Below are 18,642 nucleotides of genomic sequence, written 5' to 3' on the forward strand. Positions count from 1 at the left end.
GGGGGGGGGGAGGGATTTCTTACCGTACGAGGCGAGGACTTTCGGCGCCGCGCTGCCGCGGTATGCTCTATTTTACCGAGCGAGTTTCACCCGGGTGATTTCCACGTGGTGCTACCTACACGGCGGTACAGGAAATAGAACACGGCATTGATTAGAATACGAATGTGTTTCAATTTTAAATTTCGTACAACACAAAAGAATATTCTGAATGCACGTTCCGTTTAAAGTCCGCTTTAAACAATCTACAATTTGCGAAACAGACTTTTAGAATGGAGATCTGACGCGATTCTATTATTTTTATAAATTTTCACGCTGCGCATGCATGTTATTTTAATCTAATACATCAACAATTGTCTTTTGGATTATATTTACACGTAAAATTATAAATAGAATACTATCCTGAAAAATTATCGTTCATAATGAGCTAAAAATTATTTTTATTTTTTACAGAAAGCATTCGCGCAAAAATATAAATAAAATGCCATCTTTTTTTTATAGCCGTATCTGTTCTATTTTTATGATTATCATTTTTGTTTTCTAATGAATATAATTATTTTTTTCTCAGGAATTTAAATCGAAGGATTGTTGAAAAATTTATTTTGTATTCTAGATATTTTTTTTGTCAAAACTACTTCAGTTTTTGAGGTTTTTCTCACATATTTTCGCGAATCTGCTCATTGGATGAAATCCTGGAAATCGGCAGTTGATTCCGCGTTTGTTTCTCCCTATTAATCCCGTAGGGATGACTAAATCGCACAGTCATTTGGGTTTAGCGAACCCACGGACCCGAATTCAATGCACTGTGTACACTCACATGCATTTATACGTCATACACACGTCATAGACACTCGCTATTATTAATAACAGTGCAATAAACATATGAGGGAAAGTGGGAATAGCGTGTAACCTAATTTAATAAGAATAAAAACAAGATGCACTTTTGATATAGACAAGACAGAATAGCGGATAGAAAAGATCACTTTTTTGGTATCCTTTAATTTAAAAAAAAATTTGTCTTTATTAAATGGAGAATAGAAGTAACTCCTCGCGAAGGGAGACGGCGTCAGATATTCTGGATGGGAGATAAAATTTCCCGGGGAGGCAATGGGGAAAGTTTTCTACGACGCACTTCGTATACCGTAGCGATAGCACGCAATACAAATGGCGAAATAGGGTAAGAGGGACGATAGACTCATCTAGAAAAGAAGATCGAGATTGTCGAGACTATCTGCTTTCATATTTATTGTCATTCTTGCATGGAGGACCAGTGTCTCTCAGTTTAGTGAAGCACTTTACATACGAAAAATGTGCGTTACTCTGCAACGTTGGCAGGAGCATTTCAAGCATCCAATTGTCGAAATTAAGGAATAATTTGGAAATTCTTATAAACTTTTCTCTTTCCCCCGCGAAAAACAAAATTTTTAATTCATTATTATATCGTTATTGAAACAAAACCCTTTTCACACTGCGGAAAAATTTTTCGTTTACTTATAATAATCTTCAAACATAATAAGATCGATATAGCACACGCGTAATGAGAAATCGTATCGCGGGGAAATAAAACCCGACGACTTTTCCGTATCGGAGGAAGTTACGTTTCCACTATTAAGACGATAGTGTTGCCTCCGTAAAGGAGTGGCCAAGGAGGAACGTCGGGGAATGAAGAATTCTAGGGGAAGGAGGAGGAGGGGACATCGGTCGTGGAGACGAGATTTTATGGGGAATCCCCGGGTGCTCTGCAGCAACCGAGCGGCGGTGGTCATAAAAAAAAGACCTAGGCGCCCGCGGGACCGGGATGCGACCGGGATAGGATGTGTTTTGCCAAAAGCTGGGAAGCGTCGCGACGGCGCCAGGGGGTCTGGAGCCAATGTCCCGGGCCCTCTCTCTCTCTTTCTGCCTCCCGTCTCTCCCTCTCTCCCGGTTCCTGTCAATTCCGGGCGACTTCCCATCCCCGGGAAGAACCTCGCCCCGAAAACTGGTCCGCCACGAGCGTTCCCAGCGACCATGCCAACGCCAACATTTTGCCGCCGCCACCGCTGCCACCGCCGCCACCACCATCCTCGTGCAACGACTACGTCGTTCGCAGTTAAGCGAAACGGGCAACGGTGGCTTTGTCAAAAGATCCGCAGAGTTTGCGAATGGGGATGAATCGAACCTTAATCCGTTAGACAAATGATTATTCTAGTCATGTTTTCCGACGTGTAAATAAGAACGTTCGAGAGGATGGTAATGTAACTCGATAAAATTCGAGAGTATATATTTCTTCTTGCACTCCGTCGTTTCCAAGATTCAAATAAGTTTCTACACAATTTTGGTGATATCTAAAAATATCTATGAAAATAACTTATATAAAGTTAACTTTGTCATTTGCACAAAAAAATTATCTTATCAATTATTTTCATAGATATTTTCATAAATTATTTTCATACTTTGTCTAAATCATAAACAATTTTTATTTATTTTACGGGAAATAATATATTTCAAATCATAATAATATATTTCAAATCATTTTTTAGAGATATATATATCGAAGTTATTTTAATAATAATAAATATTATAAAAAATATAAACTTTATTAGACATATGTATGTATACGTGCATAAGCATATGTCTAATAAATTTATTTTGTAATAATACAAGGTAATAATTTTCCATAAAATAAATATCATTTTCTTATGTGAGATGCAAATATCGTCGCAAATATGATACGTTCAATGAGAATTCAAATTGCGATTTCACACCGAAGAGAGTACGGCCGAAAACTCGCCTCGAAATGGAATCATCCTTCGTCGAGATGATTTATGATCAGCACCCGTCAACCCGAGGAAATAAATTTGCTGAAATAAATTCATTTCTGTGAGAGGTTTCGATCGTTCTCATAAGCTGCGGCTGCTGCCCGATATGGCGTCTACTCCTCGCAACGCTGCGGGAAACGAACTTTGCAAGAAGGATAGAAAGTAAATATTTCTGTTTCGAGAAATGACTACTGCATATGGGGAGGCGTGAGATTATTATCCATAAATCTTGCCGTATCTTTCTCGTAAAATCCCAGTTCCTCTGTCCCTATAGAACAGAGAGAAACTACGGAAACTGTATAGTACAATTCTGAGGGCGTGGAATTTCGTCGCGATTGCATCCGGATTCGCAATTAGACTAAATCTTTCAGTATTATATTCCAATTTTGACATTGTAATCTAATATTGAGATACTAATAATGAGACGAGAAAAATATTGCTTTATTAAATAAGACATAAAAACGACTCGTTTATCAAACTTAAATGTAAGACGAACCACGGCTTTTCATGTAAATAGCTGATGCATTCGAGACGCTCGCGCTCGTGCAACATTAACTTTACTCATATTTAGATGTTTCTACCTCATATAGTTTATGATTCCCCCGCGGAGAAGAAGGGGCACGGATACATCGCGTAGCCCTAAAAAGAGGACAATAGGACGAGCCCTTACGCGCGCAGCCGAGGATGATTTGACAAAACTCTCGATCATGTATGCGCCGGGGTTGTACGACGAAAGGTACGAGATAGCGTCGGGCACGAGCATCGAAATCACCATAAAAAATCGTCCGTGTCTAACGCGCAGATAGTAGCTGCATTCGATGGATCGTATACTCGAAAGGAATTAAACCGTGGTATCTGATCGCGATCTTTGTGTTTCGATGAGGCGAGAGAGAGAGAGAGAGAGAGAGAGAGAGAGAGAGAGAGAGAGAGAAAATCATCCCGTATATGAATCACGAGATTTTGTCGAATAGAGAAATCTCTCTCTGATCTTTCCTGAAAATTTTTAAAAACTAGAATCATTAAGATAATTAAAAAATTCAATAAACGAGAAGAATAGAAAAATTCTTTAGAGTAGAAGTGTCAGTAAATAGGATATGCGCTTCCACATTTATTTTTTTCGCACTTTATTTTCAAACAGTAAACTGTTTTAAAATATAATCCCTGGCTATACCTATTATTAGACGCACCATATCTTTTTTTTACAGTTTTCGATTTCCAAGGGCACACGTTAAATTGAATTTTTCCCGATTACTAGTGATTCTAGGCAACAATTCCGCTTCGCGGAAAATCACCCGTGATACCGGGTGTCGAACGAGGATATCAATTAAGCCTCGATCCGATTTCAGCCCGCCTGGAAGATGAATCCGGCACGAACGACGGATGTTCAACGAGGGTGCACGTAAGCCCATTTCTCGGCCTCCGACGACACCCCTGTCGACGCTTCCGGCATCCGGTTCCGGTTGCGATTTTTATGCGGAGGGGTAGAACAGACGAACGATGATTCCACGGAATCTGAAAAGTCAGTCGAGCGAAAACGGCGGGCACGCACAAAGAGGGTTGGCCCCGCGACGGCAGAAGAAAGGGAAGAAAAACAGTTATTGTGCGTGGAAGGGCCGGAGGGAAGAGAGCGAGTGAGGAGAGAGGCCTAGCTACGCCGAAACGATACGTCGTCGCATCCGCTCGAGCTCGAGAATCACGGGGTGTCATTTGTCAGCGGGGACGCACGTGACGCACGCATGAAATTTCGCCGGAAACTCGTCGTTTGCTGGACAGAAGCGGTGACGCGAATCCGGGGCTCGTATCGCCATCTTGGAGTCTTGGCGTACTGGAATACTCGTGACAAATTTTCATCGGATACCGCGTATCTTTGAAGGCATAAATGTAGAAAGGAAGATGCGTTAAACGGTCAGAGAATCTTGAGCATAAAATATTTTACTCGCTTGTTCTTAGATAACTTACATTTTATTTTCTAGAAAACTCCTTCGGCACGAGAAAATTCAGAATAATACAAAAATCTATCTTGCGTCGAGAGATATTCTATATAGACGTAAATATTGCGGATATGCTTGTATAGAAAAATATATCAAATGAATCGAATGTAGAGAAGAATTAAAGAATTAACTGGTGCTAGCAATTTATGTCGTCGACGAGATACACGATGCTCTATTCGCTTCGCGCGAAATGGAGCCCCCGGGGTTAATTAAATCAGCGATAATCGGTCCACCGTTAGTCGTCCCATGCCATTAAAATTACAGTCTCAATTTGGCACACGTGTCGCCCATAATTTGCCCCGTCGAATTAACATGCATATAAAGATCTTGTTAGATTAAGTGTCATCCACTCTGAAACACGAATTCTTTCAATCCCTTCGCTGCGATAAAAGCATTTACGGAGTTATCAAACAGGAGGGTAAAAATTCTTAATTTCTTTGATAAATAAAATTGTTTGCAGTTATAAACGTAACAAGAAATACTAAAAGTCGTACATTTTTTATAATTAATGAAACGCACACAATAATTTAATTGTATGACATTAAAAATCATCTCTTATAGAAATTTAATACCGAAAGTGTCAAATTATATTGAGTAAATCACACTGTTTATTAATGACTTATTAAATTTTCGTAAAGGACAGTTTCCCAGTTTTGAGAGTAATTAATTCTGCAAGCTATACATGAAGCAAATGTCGAGTTGTGTAACACTTTTATCGAATAATCAGACCACTTTTTTTCTTAAACGATTACTTATACGTCTTATACAATTATACAGTTCGGTATATAGAAATCTTTCAACACCCAATGTACTTCTATTCGTATTTGTAGGGGCCAAATATGTAAATAATATCTATACGCACGTGCATTACAAACGTTTGCATAGCGCTCAATGGCGACGGCTAACCGATGACGATAATAAAGCGTTAGTTAACAAGCCTCCCGAGGCCCTCGAACAAGGAGTTAACGGTCGGCGCGAAAGTTACCGCGGCGGTGTGCGTTAACTACCGGGGTACTTAACTGCTCTCCCTTCTAACATTTAAATCGCACCGAACATTTGGCCGCGCAGTGCATTAGTCCTGGTAGAATGATCACGGATACGTGCGACGATCGAAGGGATACGCGCGCGTATATATATACCCGGTACGGACTTAAGTAATGAACACCGTCGCACGGAGGGGGACTCGAATATTAAATTACAAACGCTTGCGTGCACTTGTGCGTGCACGCTGTCATCACGTTTGCAGCAAGAGCTTCCGATCTTGTTGACTCATTCTAAAACGCGAAAACGTGTATAAAAAACGTTTAGCCATGTCATTTATACGATGTCGAACTAAATGTGAAGCGTAACAACGTTAAAATAGAATAGAATAAATATATATAATGCAAGAAATATACTGTTTGAATAAATTGATGAATAATTGAAAAAATGCTTCTAAAAAATAATGCATTTACATTAATACAGTTTCACTCTTTATTTTATTACTTTCTCTCTAAATTTTTTGGAGTGAAAATACTGCCACTCGGCAGTAGAATGTAGATTAATTTTAATCTCGGTTTAACTTTTTATCTCCTTCTGTTTCTAAAAATTAGATAAAGAGTAAATCAAAGCGAGATTATAGTTAATATATTGGTAAAAATGGGTCTGACTTATATATTATGATGTCAAGACAGTATATATCCTTTAAGTTAAATCAGCCGCAAACACTCGAGGACTGGACGATGGTCAGCGTAAATACAAATGGCGGAAATTCTATCACATCATTGCCTCGCATTTTCACGAGGCCCGCGTCCAATTTGTACAATATATAGTCGGAGGGGGGTGTTTCACCCTCTAGGCTCACTGGCCGCACACCCCATAAATATCTAGAAACCACATAAACTGACCATCGTGAGTGCTCGCGACGCATCGCGTCCTTTTGCAGACAACCCTCCTGCTGAGACCCTCTGCGAGTCGGCCTAGACAAAAGTTGCTTTATCCCTAGAGCAAGAGCGAGCGACGCTGGATACGCCTAGCCGAGGGTAGCAGCTAGAGTACACAGACTACCCTCGATATGGTCGTCGGACTGTCGGACCAAGGAGCACCGCGTTCACGTCAGATTACCGCTTAAGTGGCTCGATACTCTTCCCTTAAGTGGTGGCTTAATCTCATGTGTGCGTGTGTTTCCTCACGCTGCATCGCACTGCTCATTTAACCCTTGTGCACTCGTGGTATACGTTGAAGCGCGAAGGGGTAAGCATTAACTTTGATGACATTGTTCAAACTCTCTATACATGTGATAATATAATCTGACCTAATATAATTTGGCATATTCAATTGAAATACAAAAGAAATACAATTTTAATTTTTAAAATTTGCTGCAGATATATTTAAAATCTGCTTTTGATTTTGAAAGGTATGTGTGTGTGTTTTAATGTTATAAACACACAGTTCTTCGCCATATGTTTTAATCATAAAAATTTCAACAATTTTTAATCTTAAAACTGCGAGAACAAATGTGTACAAACTGATTTTGTGTGGCCTATGGTCCTTGCAATTTTAATCCTTGATCTTCGGGACCTCTACAGCTTAATTATACGCGAGCTATAGCGAAATCTCTAGTAACCTTAGTTAATCTCGCCCGACTGCAGAAGTAAGAAGCTTCTTGCCAAGGGGAACACCGCCCCTGCAGTCTCATCGACGAGAGACAATTAATAATAATTAAATTCGAATTCAGCATCTCTCCGAGGGAGATCCCCTTCTCAACCGAGCAAAAACATCGTTGATCTATGCCCCCGCCCGCGTAAGATTATAAATGTCATCGTTCGCGTAGCACTCTTTTTTTCCGCGTAATATATATCCCCTTTGTTCCTCGGGCGCGCGCACGCGGCGGACCTTGACGCGGCAGAGTATTGCGCGGCTTCCTCTTCCACGGTGAGCTTTTTGTTCTTGCAATTAGGAACAAGGCTGTTTGATAACCCGCGAGAAAATTCACCGCGTCATCCAGCCAACTCATCGGGCGCGCGGTTACGCGAAGGAGTTTACGGAGAAAGAATTTTGCGCGTCGAGGAAGTCGAATGGAAGGCGCAGCATCCGGAACATCAATTATTTAGAGAGGCCATTATCGAACGCGCATTTGCATTTGCATTTGAATCCGATGATGGAACGCTTTTACGAAGGAACTATGAGGATGCAATTTTACACGTCAAGAATTCTCCGTCTCTTGTGTTATTGCGACGAAAGAGAGAATAAGTTACGGCTAAGATTTATTTCAACAACTTATTATTGCAAAATTTATTCAGCTTTATTTGGAAAATAAATATAGAGATAAATAGAATATAGGCTAGATAAGAGTTTTTAAAAAGATTTTCAAAGATTTTCAGAAGTCAATTTCTAATTTTGTTAATAAAACAAGTTCAATATACACGTATAGAGATGCGTCACACCCATCGCTACTTATATCATTACACCTAATGACTTCCCGGACCCCCGTTTACAGAAATCATTCCAGTCGTATATGAATGAAATTACTCGTCTCTCAACGGGGGTCTCGCATTCAGGGTGGTAGAATAATAAATTCGACGGAGAGAGAGAGAGAGAGAGCAACAGACCCCATCGAGCGAAATGTGCATGACTTCCAATCGGGCCTGGGGCTTTTAATCGAATCGATCCGTATACGATATGTATACGCGACGCGGCAATTCGATCAAGCAAATCGCTCGTAGAATTACGCCTGCCTGGACTTACGCCGTGCCCTAAATCATAGCGGGGAGAGGTGGGCGCCCCCCGTTGTATAAATCATCCGCGTAACCGGAATAAACGCGCGCGCGCGTATCCGAAAGAATCTATTAGAAGATAATCGCGGACCCCACATCTTCGCGGGCAACGCCGACGAGATATATTTTGATTTGTCACAGTAGTTGATACGCGCGTTTATGCGAGTACGCACTATTGACGATTGGACGCGTTACGCCTGCGATACGTAAGGGTGGATCTGATGGACGTGAGAGAGCCCGAATAGAGAAACTTTTATGCACCCCCTCGCGTGCGGGTCCTCGGGATTGGAATTATTCGGGGACGTTAGACTGCTTCGGGAAAATCTAACATCTGAGTTATGCATAAACCTAATCGCGTGAACAATCGCTTGTAAGAAATGCTGGACGGTCCTGTAGGATTTATTAGATGCGGCATTTTTGGGAAAGTATAAATTTGGGAAAGTATGATAATTAAATACAATTTATATCAAAGAAGAACGAAACGCGCGTACATCTTCTCTATATTTAAATTTTCATTTTATTCCATTTTACCACAAAATTTGCTTTTATGAATTGAAAGGCTTCCTAGAAAAATTACAACCATTATTTTTATGAATAATCATGTTTCAATGGAAAAACATAATTTGTGCATTGGTGTGAAAACGTTAAATGCAATGTTTTTCCACGCCTTTTAATTAATATAAAACTTTCCCAAAAATGTTGTATCCAAGAATAATGCATATCAATTCCTAAATGACAATTTAGTCTGAAATAACAGTATTTGTTTAAGCGCGCGAATGTACATCTGCGTTTCGCAGCTGTTAGAGGGAAATCGCCTCTTTTTATATTAGTGGGAGTGTTTACACAGATTTTTTTGTGTTCCGATATCGGAGGGAATCTCGCGCTATTAGTTTCACGCGGTGGACTTCAACGTCTTGTTTGCATAGTGAAGTGCCGATAATTTTTCCGTAAACTGTTATTCTAAGGGAGAAACTCACTTTCTACACCTTCTATTCTTGCCTTACGAAATCCATTTCGTTACAATAGCAGCTATTATCGTACACAAACATAACTCTGCCCCCTTGTAAAGAAGTTATATCATTACTACTACGTTTAACTGTATGAAATAACATTAGATATTATTACTTATTAGCTTGCAACAATATAAAATTCGTATCAAAATTTAGGAATATTATAAAATGTTATTCAATTTGTATTTTATATACATATATATATGAATATTCTGATTTATCAAATGTTTTTCATACTAATTTAAAATATATCTGATATGATCTTCTAAGTTATATCGAAGGTGATTTTAATGTATAATTATAATAATTTTATTTAACACGTATGTAAAAAGTATATATCAAAATGCGTAACATGTAAAGTTGTAAATAAAATTCTATCCTGAAATCTGATAATTCTGCGAATTATAGATTGTCTAAAGTCCATTTTAGAGCGAATTTTCATTCGGTCTGATCATTGAATTATATAATGACATTGCAAAGAATAACATGTATTAAAATTGAAGGATAAATTCTAGTCTATCTTCTTGAAACTTCCATAAATCTCTAATACATATTTATGTATATTTTACAATCGAATATTTTTCGAAAGCGCGATTTTTACGCGAGTAATTACGAAGATAAAAGATAATTTAGTTAATCATCCGACTGGGATCGCATCTCGAAAGAGCGAAATGTAATATTTTATAGACAGTCTTCGAAGACAGAATTTTTGCAGCAGCAACTTCAAGTAGAAATAATAATAATATCCAAAGACAAAAGGTAATTCGAGCTGATCTTAGTCAATCGCCTCGAGGAATCGCGTCCATTAATTCGCGAACGCATCGAGGCGTCCCCGGGTAATTTTAATAACTCACAACGGCCATCGTATAACGCGCGCGGCCGGCCGTTTTACGCCGGTCGTAAAGCACTTTACAACTCGGTTCAATAAAAAAACAATTCAACAATTTCTCCGTCGGGATCAATAACGGATGGGAGCCGATTGGATCGGGCTTTAACCAATCGGAATTAGCCGCGGTAACCGAGGGGATGGATTTCGCGGATTCTGCGCCATCGGATCGGCAACCCCATTGGTCCCGTTGCTACCGAGGGGGTTGTAACATTTTATCAGGACGAAACTTTACAGATATGGACGCTCCGAGAGAGTAGCGGGGACGACGACGTTGCGCCAAATGAGGAAAAAAAAAACGACGACTTTTGTGTCGCGCTCTCTTTTTGCCAATATATATTTTGCCGTGACGTACACACAATGGAGCTTTCCCAAACATCGAGAAAATTCTGGTTACGTACTTTTTTTTTAATTGATAGTTGATACATGGGTTGCGAAAAAGTCACTCCAAGTACGTGACAGCAAAAGCGATATCGTGAACATTTGTTCAATGGCGCATTTCGAATGCGCGTCTATTCGTCGAGAAAATGCAAGAAATAGAAAATGGGAACACTTGCGTAAGAGCGCGAAATAAGGTCGCGCGCAAGTGGAAAAGCGTAATAAAAGAAAGAGATAAACGTGTCATCTTTCTTATGTTAAACGAAATCTAGAATTATTTGCCAGAGAAATATTGTTTTGATTGTATATCATCCTTATTAACACTTTGATTGTCATGTCACCCACATCTGAGCAAGATATAAAATTCGCGAAGATCTCATCATTCATTTGTGGATGATGATTTTATTTATCCGATTAAGAATGATTTTAGCAAATACTTAAGACGTTAAAGAAACAATATAAATTAAAATATTAACAAGTATTTATTAATAATGTTAGATTTAGTTAGTCAAAGTATTCGGAACAAATTACTTAAATTTTGGATTTACTCTAATTTAATTTAATTCAATTCAATTCAAGTGCTACTCATCGCTTTCAGATGTGCGTAATTTTGGTTAATAAAGTAAGAAAAATATATAGAAAAGTTAAGAAATAATAGATAATTAGATCATAATATAACATAATTAAAATTATATATATACATATATACATATATATATTATATATAACATATATATATATATATATATATAAAACTTTGTAACAATTTCATATCTGTTAATAATAATAAGTTTTATCAAATTATTAATAGGAAAAAATATATCCAGTCCCAATTTTTTTTTATCATTCTACATCAATGTATGTACCACTAAAAATGACGTGCTTTAACTCATTAAAATATAATAAAATATATAACATATATATATATATATATATATATATATATATATGTTATATATATATATATATATATATATATAGTAAAATATTTTTCTTTTAAATATTTTCCTCCACATCTATATTCTCATTTATAAAGAAAAAAAGAATTATAATTTAGAATTTTTAATTTAAAAATTTTTACACAAAAATCTAAATTTTCGAGTAATTGATAAAATATTAGAATATAATCTATAAGTAAATTGCACTATTTAAAATTCTAAGAACTGCGATTTTGAATTTGGGATTTCAATTCGCGAAATAAAATTATTTGTAAATGTTAAGTTGTCATTAATCATTGTGCAAATCGCAAAAATATAGAATTTTTTTGTTCAAGCTTTCATTCTATCTACTCATGAAGGATAGAACATTCTAACATAGGACATTCTACATAGGACATTTCAGATGAGTAACAGAGGATAATATATAAAAGGTAGATTTATAGTTTTATATTTATTTCTTTGAAAAGTTTGAATTATAAGCACAGAGAATTAAAATTTCATTCTGTGTGGATACTGACTGCTTCGTAGTCCAAACATCGCTGACAGATACGTGTACACCATCTTTTTATCTGAACGCTTCTTAATTTCGCGCAGCACCATTCCGTCAACTAATTTCTGGTCAGTCTTTCTCTGATCGCTCGGTTTGTACTCCTCCTTCTTCTTGCTGAAAATGTCACCCTCCTCCTTCTTGGCACGCTTGTCACGTTTCCTCTTGAAGTAGTTGTCATTGATGTGCGAAGGCAATTTCGAAGCAGAGATTCGCACTTTTGTGGATGTAGCAATCACATAATTTTGACTGACTCTTCGCAAAGGACAGCCATTGATCAGGAATGGTCCTACAATAATTTATTAATTATATAAATTATACAAGTCTTTCGTATTAGTTTGTTAATAAAATATATATTTCAAAACGTAAAATTCAAACGTACCAGTAATCAAAAGCAGACCACTCTTCAATTGTTTCAAAAAGATCACTCTCTTTCCCTTATGAGGACCAGCCAAGAGGATGCAGACCGTTCCCGGTATCAGGGTAGGTCTCAGGTAACGACGATGTTCATGGAAACATTTCTTGGCGTGATGCACAGTAACCCGATCAGCAGTAGGATAGTTCGCGCGTCTCTTTTTCAAAAGCACAATACGCTTCTCTCCATTCTTGTCTCCGCCGATCTGCTTTTCGATGGTCAATGGCTTCTTGGGTTTGACCTGCGACATATACATTCATTGATGTAAGTTGAATTTGCAAATGTGATAAAGTATCAATTAATTACTCATAATTATTTTAATAAATTAATTTTACCACTGCATCAAATAATTTCAAAAGATATTAATAATTATCTAACATAATTCATGTATGTGTATATTTTCAAATTAATAAGCAACTGCTTACCTTTTTGGGGGTCTTCTTCCCAAGGAATTTATAGATGGCCTTTTTGTGGTACATGCGAGTACGACTGAATCTATAGACGCCGTTTCCTAAGTCATAGTTTCTTGGCTTTCCCCTCGCAGGCTTTCCCTTACTCTTTGCACCTTTTTTGGCTGCAGCTGGGGCGGCTGCAGCTGGGGCGGCTGCAGCTGGGGCGGCTGCAGCTGGAGCAGCCGCAACCGCTGCAGCCTTCTTCTCCGGTGTTTTAGCCTTTGTGTCCACCATCTACGAAGAGAAAGATTCAACTAGATATAATTATGAAGTAACAAATGATGAGGTATGAAGAAACAAATTCTATACACAATTAAGTAAATAATCAAGCTCGATATATGCAAATAAGAGACAATGATCAATAATACAAGCTAATACGATTATTTCACGCTTTTATAATACATGGCAATGCCGTGGCTTAAAGGTTATGTCTAGTTATGCTTCCAACACGCTTCAGGTGTAGGTTATGAATGTGTACGAGAAAAGAAGCAAGTAACTTAACAATAGTAGAAATTAGAAATAAGCCTTACAAATTCAAAAAACTAATGTATTACTTTTATTTGTAATCTAATTTTATTTATTTGTAATCTGAAATATCAAACACAAACGGTGCATATGTATACTCGACGGAAAGGTAAAACCGCTCTCGATATCGCGAAAATATAGCGTCGCCCAAAGAGATCGGTCCCAAATTATATGATTTTCACCTCTAAATTTCGATATATCTTTGCTATAACAATCGGATTTCCTCGATTACGTTAAATTACTCGTCACATTACAATCTTACCGTAGAGCGAACGGCCGAAAGAACTCAGAACATGCGTAACCACTACATCTATCGGAACAGATCTGAATTATAATCGAAGTTAAGCATCGATGTATGTGTTTCGAGCTGTATCGATAATGAAACGCATTAACCTTCAAATCGAATGTCACGTGTCACCAGTTTCCCGCAAAATGATTCTTGTAATTAATAAATTATTATTATACGCACCGTAATAACGTTATAATGAATTAAAAAATGATAAAATAAATTAGATTATATGATCAATTTTTGCCTTCGTACTAATGGCAGAGCAGCATTAATCAATACAAATTAATTATGATGAAGGGTCAGATACGTGTGTAAAAGAATAAAAATCTATGTAATGTTAACGTCAATTAATCCGTACAATTTTTTCCTCGTTTTCCATCCTCTCTGTCAGATATATTTCCTCATACGGCTACAGTAGTCAATAAACTTTTACAAATGCAATGATGCCGGGAATAACGAACTTGCGAGATTCTATTTCGAAACCTGTCTTACGCTATATCGTAAGTCTACTCATGCACCTTACACACGTACATACATTACTCAGGGTTCTTTTATCACGGCATTCGAAAACGCAGTCTCATTGTACACATTCATATTTAACACACACGACAGATTTTAACACACGAAACGCATTTCTCGCCACAGTACAGTAGTCTCTTGACAGCCACCAATAGCCGGGTGCCGACATTCAAAATTGTTGTTATTACATAACGCGCGCACCAGATGCGCTGTGATAATTTATCTCTCCTTGCTCCGAAGTTCAAAGTGGAATGCCGACGACCTCATCATCATCATGCGTGAAGACGAAAAAAAGTGACAGTTTCTTAAGAAATAAAATAATCGTATATTCATGTACTAAATGCGTGATACAAAAAAATATCGTACAAAGATTTACAGCTGCGTTACTGTTGCAACGAAGATATGCAATAATACAGCGGATGTACAATAATACAGATTACAAAAATGAAAAGTCCACGAAAAACGATGTGTGTGTGTGCGTAACGATAAATATGTTTTGCGACGATTGACGAGTAAAAAAAAAACTATATATTATATATTATATAACGACAAGAAAAAAAAATCGTGAGACATCTTTAATAACTTCCAAGGTTAACACTATAAACCGTAAGTAATCTTCAACTGAAATCATCCCTCCAAACCCCATGCGCGCGTTCTTATCAGTATTTGTAATATAGATTGCACAGCGTTAAACGCACATTGCACCGTAATATGGAGATGGCTTCCAATTTGGACATACAAATGTGGAGATATTTAAAACACGACGGCACGTCGCCGCGAGATGTCCTCGTGTCCTCGTGAGATAATATCCGACACAGGATGCTGTACAATTTTCGCATCGATCTAGCAGATGCAAGATTTACATTATGTCGACACACACGTCGAGAGACACGCATATTCTTCGCGGATTAACGAGTAATAAAAATATTTAATTGTAATGCAAATTTGCATTGTAAATTCGCCGATGTGGACGATGTGTACACTAGTAGAGCTTCTTCATCTGTGCTTCCTTATTGTCCCTGTAAAGTGAAAAAAAAGTGACATTACCTATCTTTTTGTACGTAGGAATAATAATTGCCAACGTATGCTATTTACGTATAATTACCGATAAAGACTGTACACCAATAATATTATCATCTGTACAGCGATGAACAGTAAAAACACGGTAGTCGTTAGACAGTTAGGGCAATCTGCGCTTCCCGTAGTTTTAACATCCTTCTTCAACGTGTTAAGCCCGTCCCGCATCTCAGTCATAAACGACTGATAATCGTATCCCATTGGCTGCACCTACGAAATTCATTGACATCAGAAAAGTTTTGTGAGATTCATCTATTGTTTATAGATACTGAAAATGATATAAACCTGTGCTGTCGGAGCGCGCGCTTGATTGTTAAGAATAGATTCAGTCTTGGAATGAACTTCTCCCATGAAGGATTTAATTTCCCTAGCTGTATTCAATATGATATTTTGATTACTCAGCACAGCGTCAACTTCCTGCCGACGTATAGTATCGATCAGCACAGGCTGCTGTCCCGGCTGGCCCGCAACTTGTACACCTAATTACGCATTTAGAGCAAATTAATCGATATATTTTATTGTCTCAATATTATAACTCAATCGTAATGGTCGACTTACCCCCTTGTCCAACTTGAGCTATTAAACTCAACGTTCTCTCTTGCCTTCCAATAACCTCATCTAATTTCTTGTGAAGATCGCGCAAGGCGTTAAACATCTGGCTCTGTCCGGTGAATATCTGTCGTAATTCTCTTTGATTTTCCGTCTCGTAGAATTCTTCGAAATTTTCCATCTTCTGCATATCCGGATGCTCTCTGTCAAGATAATACATCAAAAGGCTTGTATTGTAAGAGTACTGTGTTATCGCATTGTATTTCCTTACTTGCGATATTCCTCTTTTTGTTCATCCAATTTCTTTTGGTAGTCTAAGTATTCCTGCTGAAGTTTGGCTTGTTCCTCTATAGAAACTTTATTCCCATCCACCGGTAGCTGTCCAGGAGGATATAAAGAAGTGGTAAGGAAATATAACACGTCGTGATCGTCGGCCAGGCCACCTGGATAATCAGAAATGCATAAATAAAACCGCGTGATACATTATTACGTCTGTATATCATATCAATATTTTTTTATACGCGTACCAGTAGTGGCAGAAATTCCAAAGTATCCCTGTTTCGGTAAGATGACATTGTCAACTCGGAAGCAGATATCATAATCTTGCTCGTTGTTCGTCATACCGTTATGGAATAGCAGCTTGAATAGAAAAGGACAATCAAATGAGATGTCAAAAGATAAAAAAAACTACTAGAAAATATGCACTCTAGTGTATACTTACAGTTAACGAATTCATATAATACTCTATCCGTGCTCGCGTGGCGAAGGGTTTGTTGCGGAAATCTCGCAAACAGCCTGCCAATTGCTGCGTAGAGCCATCGCTATTTTCAGAAAAAACACGAATTACATATAACCGATTCAAACATGCAAGTCACACGTAAGTTGTTAAATAACATAATTTATACTTCATATGATCAAAGATCTTGGTGCCATCGTTAACGATCGCCATGATATATGGATTGTTGTGCTTATTGTCATTGTCAAATGAGTCAAAGAAGACTCCAAGACCATTCCAGAGGTCCGAGCTGCCAAAAACTGTGCCGTTGTAGTGCCCCTTCTCGCTCGTGTACCAGAATGCCAAACCATCTGCTCCTATCCTTCCACGTCCACTTATTCGGAATACTATTTCAACCTCCCACCATTCGAAAGTTGTTGGTTGCTTCACCCATATTGCACCTAAATAATACTTTTTACATAAATCTCTTAGAACTGTTATGAATCAATTTAATAACACACTTTAAAATTAAATATTTTGCATAATTCGAGTATAAGCCTTATAAGAATTATGGATAAATACAAGATTCAGCAAAATTAAATTTAACAATCAAAAATAAAGAGCCAAGTTAGATAATGCAATATAAAAAATATAAGTGTTTATATCAACATATTTATAAGAATTATTTTTAAAAATATGTTCCTAAAAAAGCTTTAAATATTAACATAATTATATGTGATGACACAAACCTTTTTGACTTCTAAGTGACGGTGCTACTCTGACATTTTCTGAACTAGCAATAGCATCTGCAATTTAAAATATAAGTACATGTTTTTTTAAGAAGAATACAAACATATTACATTTATATTAAATATGTGATATTTATATTAGACATATTGTACTTGAAATCAGATAGAAAATAATATTAAGATTGCTCCTTTCATACGAGACGAGTAAAACATATGTTTAGTTAAAGTCAACATAACACAGCGATGTTTAGCGCTGCTATTAAATATTTCTTTAGACTATTATTATCAGACATGTTTTTATACAAGAGAGGAATGTTTCGCTATACTTTAATAATACTTTTTCACCATTTTCATGGATATAATTTTATTTCTTTCACTCTGTACGATTTCCATTATCGCGGCAAGCGCTGAGTTATTATCAAGAAAATAATAATTGAATGTTAACAGCGATTCTCGGAAGCCCGTAATTGTAGCGTATCGATTGCAGGATCGCAATTGATTGCGTTCGGTAAACCGGTCGTTACTCGCTGCTTTACTCGACGTGTGTACGGCGAGCGAGAAGAGCGTGTAACACACGTCATCAAGTGTTTTGATCGCTCTCGGAGATAACCGCTGGTGCACGGCGGCAAAATTATGCAGCGCGATCGAGAGCGAGAGACGACGTTCGTTCGGGGACGCGAGAAAATCGCCGGGTTCACCCGCCGCGTCGTCCAGATCGGCGTCGCCGGGGTAACATACGGAGTCCGCGACGTCGGCGCGCGACAGGTGTCGCGTGTTAGGTTATACCGTAACGCGGCCGGGGGGATCGCCGCGTACTCACTTCCGCCGTACTCCCAGAACGGTACGCTGCCGTCCTTCTGCGCGAGATAGGGTGGCTTGAACGAGTACTTGTACTCGAATTTCCGATGCGGCGCCTCGCCGCGGCACGACGACACGCCGCACGACAGGAGGAAAACGAGCAGCCACCTCACCTCGGCGGCCATCTTCATTTCGACTGACGGCTGACGGCCGGTCCGGTCGACACTCGACAGCAGCACTCTGAGCACGCTGCC

At 38.2% G+C, this 18,642-nt stretch overlaps 2 protein-coding genes across 3 annotated transcripts; both read right to left on the reverse strand.

Moving 5' to 3' along the window:
• Positions 1-12,189: 12,189 nt before the first annotated feature.
• LOC105450916 (60S ribosomal protein L6) lies at positions 12,190-14,033 on the reverse strand. Of its 2 annotated transcripts, none has more exons than XM_011691039.1 (4): positions 13,955-14,033; positions 13,141-13,401; positions 12,683-12,956; positions 12,190-12,589 (listed from the first exon to the last, which is right to left on the reverse strand). In XM_011691039.1, exons 2-4 carry the CDS (start codon positions 13,399-13,401, stop codon positions 12,243-12,245), a joined length of 882 nt encoding a protein of 293 aa, XP_011689341.1. In that variant the 5' UTR covers positions 13,955-14,033; the 3' UTR covers positions 12,190-12,242. The 2 variants fall into 2 exon arrangements, with proteins under 2 accessions (XP_011689341.1, XP_011689349.1); XM_011691047.1 differs by having other exon boundaries at positions 13,875-13,962.
• Positions 14,034-14,341: 308 nt separating this feature from the next.
• LOC105450926 (protein ERGIC-53) lies at positions 14,342-18,642 on the reverse strand. The gene is made up of 10 exons (XM_011691056.1): positions 18,411-18,642; positions 17,591-17,647; positions 17,032-17,302; positions 16,848-16,947; positions 16,654-16,765; positions 16,398-16,569; positions 16,136-16,329; positions 15,863-16,056; positions 15,606-15,787; positions 14,342-15,519 (listed from the first exon to the last, which is right to left on the reverse strand). The coding sequence occupies exons 1-10, from the start codon at positions 18,577-18,579 to the stop codon at positions 15,483-15,485; spliced, it is 1,488 nt and encodes a 495-aa protein (XP_011689358.1). The 5' UTR covers positions 18,580-18,642; the 3' UTR covers positions 14,342-15,482.

This window comes from Wasmannia auropunctata, unplaced genomic scaffold, assembly GCF_000956235.1.
Source record: "Wasmannia auropunctata unplaced genomic scaffold, wasmannia.A_1.0 LD336106.1, whole genome shotgun sequence".
NCBI lineage: Eukaryota > Metazoa > Arthropoda > Insecta > Hymenoptera > Formicidae > Wasmannia > Wasmannia auropunctata.

Coding starts and splice junctions, on each gene's coding strand:
- LOC105450916 (XM_011691039.1), bottom strand. CDS start 13,401: ATGGTGGACACAAAGGCTAAAACACCGGAGAAGAAGGCTGCAGCGGTT. Junction 12,957..13,140: donor GGAAGAAGACCCCCAAAAAG/GTAAGCAGTTGC, acceptor TATATGTCGCAG/GTCAAACCCAAGAAGCCATT. Junction 12,590..12,682: donor TGGTCTGCTTTTGATTACTG/GTACGTTTGAAT, acceptor AAATTATTGTAG/GACCATTCCTGATCAATGGC.
- LOC105450926 (XM_011691056.1), bottom strand. CDS start 18,579: ATGAAGATGGCCGCCGAGGTGAGGTGGCTGCTCGTTTTCCTCCTGTCG. Junction 16,948..17,031: donor AAGATCTTTGATCATATGAA/GTATAAATTATG, acceptor TTCTGAAAATAG/CGATGGCTCTACGCAGCAAT. Junction 16,057..16,135: donor AGCTCAAGTTGGACAAGGGG/GTAAGTCGACCA, acceptor ATGCGTAATTAG/GTGTACAAGTTGCGGGCCAG.